The 3,654-nt window shown below is 38.5% G+C and overlaps 1 protein-coding gene across 1 annotated transcript; it reads left to right on the forward strand.

Annotated features, from left to right (window-relative positions):
* The first annotated feature begins 302 nt into the window (after positions 1 to 302).
* LOC117321118 lies at positions 303 to 3,041 on the forward strand. Its single transcript, XM_033875588.1, has 3 exons — positions 303 to 1,146; positions 1,377 to 2,285; positions 2,590 to 3,041. Exons 1-3 carry the CDS (start codon positions 303 to 305, stop codon positions 3,039 to 3,041), a joined length of 2,205 nt encoding a protein of 734 aa, XP_033731479.1.
* Positions 3,042 to 3,654: the final 613 nt, after the last annotated feature.

The raw sequence follows: 3,654 nt of genomic DNA on the forward strand, positions 1-3,654 counted from the left end.
CGAGTCCAATAGCAAGAGAAGGAGCATCAGAAACCCAAAACCTAAGTGTGTATCATTACAACACATTTATGGACGACAACACCAATGAAGAATCAACCAATATATACTCTGACTCCAGACTGCTCGATAGTTCATCAACAGACCACCCAACTGTGCCGGAAGTAGACAGTTCATAGGATACAGGTTTTAACCATTTTAACACTACTTTAAACCAAGACGGCTCTTTCAATGACACCAACAAGTACCTGAAAATCTTTTATTCAAATCTCGACGTACTATCTTCAGATAAAAGGCTAGAACTAATGAATATAATAGACAAGGACAGCCCGGACATCATATGCCTTACAGAAATTTTCTCCAAATATACCAACCTTCCACTAGACGAAACTACTATCAAATCACCAACAATACTGCAAACATTTCTAAAGAGGGACGTAGTCATTTATATCAAGAATACCATCAATGCAGAAATAGAAGAACTGCCATCACCATTCCAAGAATACTCGTCAAGCATGATCAAACTCAGTGGAAACGATAATCTCTTGGTATGCTGTGTATACAGAAGCCCTAACAGTTCAAACGAAAACAACAACCTAAACTACCTAATAGACATCATGGAAAACACCCATACCTCGCATGTACTACTGGTGGGAGACTTTAATTACAAAGAAATAGACTGGGAAAAGCAGATGTCATCAACAGGTCCAAATCACCCCTCAACCAAATTCTTGGAAACAATTCGTGACAAGTTACTAAGTCAACATGTCATTAGCCCTACTAGGTACCGGGAAAATCAAACACCATCTACTCTAGACCTCATCTTTACAAACGATGAAGAAATGGTTCAAGACATAACCTACGGATCAGGACTAGGAAAGAGCGATCACATTACCTTAAGTTTTAAATTAATATGCTACACTGAAACAGCTCAAGAGAACCAAAAACTCACACAACGAAACTTTTTTAAAGGCCACTACGAAGAAATCAAGAAAAGCATTGCTGACATAGACTGTAACCATCTGGACTCAATTCAAGATGTAGATGTTGCATGGAACTACCTTACTGATCAACTCAAAATCATTATTGAAAAATGTATACCAGCGAATAAGGGAAGCAACTCCAACAATCGTCGAAACCGAGAACTGAGTAATGAAGCTATATCAGCCATCCAAACTAAAAGCCGTCAATGGAAGAAATACCTACATTGTAAAATAGAACAAAACTTCAAAAGATATCAAGCTGCAAGAAACTTAGCATCAAGTCGAACCAGAATCTCAAAATACAACTATGAGAAGGACCTCACAGAAAAAATTAAAACAAATCCAAGTTATTTTGGTCTCATGTCAGATCAAAGTCGAGGGTACACTCAACCATAGGAGAAATCAGCAAACCAAATGGGGAGTACACAAAAACCAACAAAGAATCAGCAGACACTCTAAACAAATATTTCGCGAGTGTGTTTGTTAAAGACGAAGATGCAGTGACACCTCCCTTCCGAAGAAGACACCAACAAGAAGCAATAGTAAACACTAACATCTCGGAAGTAGCCGTTCTTAAAGCCATCAAACGAACAAACCCAAACAAGTCCCCTGGTCCAGACAATTTGCACCCAAAATGTATCTTTGAAACGGCAGAAGAAATTAAAGTACCTTTAAGAATCATCTTCAAAAAGTCGCTAGAAAGCAGCAAACTACCACTACCCTGGAAAGAGGCCATCGCCACTCCGATCCACAAGAAAGGCTCTAAAAAGGACCCCAGTAACTACAGACCCATCAGTCTAACATCTGTACCATCAATAATTATGCAGCGAATCATAAGAGTTGAAATAATCGCCTACATGGACATTCATAACCTTCTTACTCCTCACCAACATGGATTCAGAACAGGAAAATCATGTGTCACTCAACTACTCGAATCAATGGAAAACTGGATCAGCTCTCTAGATTCGGGCGAAAATGTTGATGTCATATATCTAAATTTTAGCAAGGCATTCGACAAAGTGTCCCACAAATTTCTTTTACACAAACTAGACCAGTATGGAATAAGCGGAAAATTACTGGGATGGATCAAAGCTTTTCTAAACAACATGGTCCAGAGAGTTTCCATAAATGGTGTTACATCAGAATCCGTACCAGTCACAAGTGTGGTACCCCAAGGGAGTGTTCTAGGGCCAACTCTCTTCCTAATCTACGTCAATGACATGCCAGACATGCTAAACTGTACCATCAAACTATTTGCTGATGACATTAAGATGTACAGACAAGACTTGCAAAACAACATTAACCGTTTGTGTGACTGGACACAAACATGGCTTGTGCAGCTCAACACAGCAAAATGCAAGCACTTGGAGATTGGCCAGACTCAAGGAAACAATACATATATAATAAAACAAGATAACATCAATACAAAAAGTTGACTCAGAAAAGGACCGGGGAGTGAATATCGACCACAACCTACAGTTTTCCATTCATGCAAACGCAGCTAGCTCAAAGGCAAGCAAGATAACTGGCTTAATGTTCAGGACATTGTCATACATGAGCCCATGTATGTTTCTGGCACTTTACACAACTTTAATCCGTTCGATTGCAGAATATGCAACACCAGTAACATCGCCAGCCTTAATCAAAGACAAAATCATCATAGAAAACATCCAAAGACGTGCAACAAAGAGAATACCAAGTCTTAAACATCTCTCTTATCATGATAGACTCAAGGAATTAGGATTACCAACACTCGAATATCGCAGAGAGCGGGCGGACATCATCCAAACATACAAAATCCTCAACAAATTGGATATTCTTGAAACTGGCACGCTATTTCAGGAAACAGGTCGAACCACAACTAGGGGGCACTCAAGAAAAATATACAAAAGACCATTCAGGCTTAACAAAACTGGAAACTTCTACAGCAATCGAGTAATAAACATCTGGAACTCTCTACCTGAAGAAGTAATAAGTGCTCCATCCATTAACGCCTTCAAATCTAGAATCAACAAACATTGGAATCATCACCCAGCTAAATTTCGGCCAACATTCTACTAACAAAAACAAAAAACAAAAAAAACTACAACTCTTTAAGGAAAGTGTTTCTAACAGGAAAGAACTGCATGAATCCCTGTGTTTCTCACTACCTTAGTGTTACTTTGGACCAACCGATCAAGTTACTGATTACTGTTCAATCAGTCGAATGAAGAAAAGGTTGTCTTTTTTATCTTTTTAAACAAGAAAAACTAGATACGTGTAAATAGATCAACTGTGACATTATTTTTGATATTGATCTACAACGTGCATCTACATGTGTTTACTTGAAAAAAAGTGACTAGTTAATGAAATAACTGTACAAAGTGTAAATCTCAAGCAACAGGAAGTCAAATAGTACGCGTCGATGTACACCAATCCATTAGAGGGAAAACAACATAAATACATCTCTACAAGCTAGCCAGCTTACAACGATGTCAACTGAGCGAAATACTGAGCGAAAAAATACTTTATTTCATATGGTACTTTCATATTAACTACATTGTATATAACTCCCTGCGCGCATTTGGGCGATGGCGACTCTTCGTACTGGGGTTATGTGATATTTTACCTGTATTTTTAGTCCTGTACCTGCTGTGATGTGATATTTTACCTGTATTTTTAGCCCTGTACCTGC

The sequence above is a fragment of the Pecten maximus genome, unplaced genomic scaffold (assembly GCF_902652985.1).
Source record: "Pecten maximus unplaced genomic scaffold, xPecMax1.1, whole genome shotgun sequence".
In the NCBI taxonomy this organism is placed as follows: domain Eukaryota; kingdom Metazoa; phylum Mollusca; class Bivalvia; order Pectinida; family Pectinidae; genus Pecten; species Pecten maximus.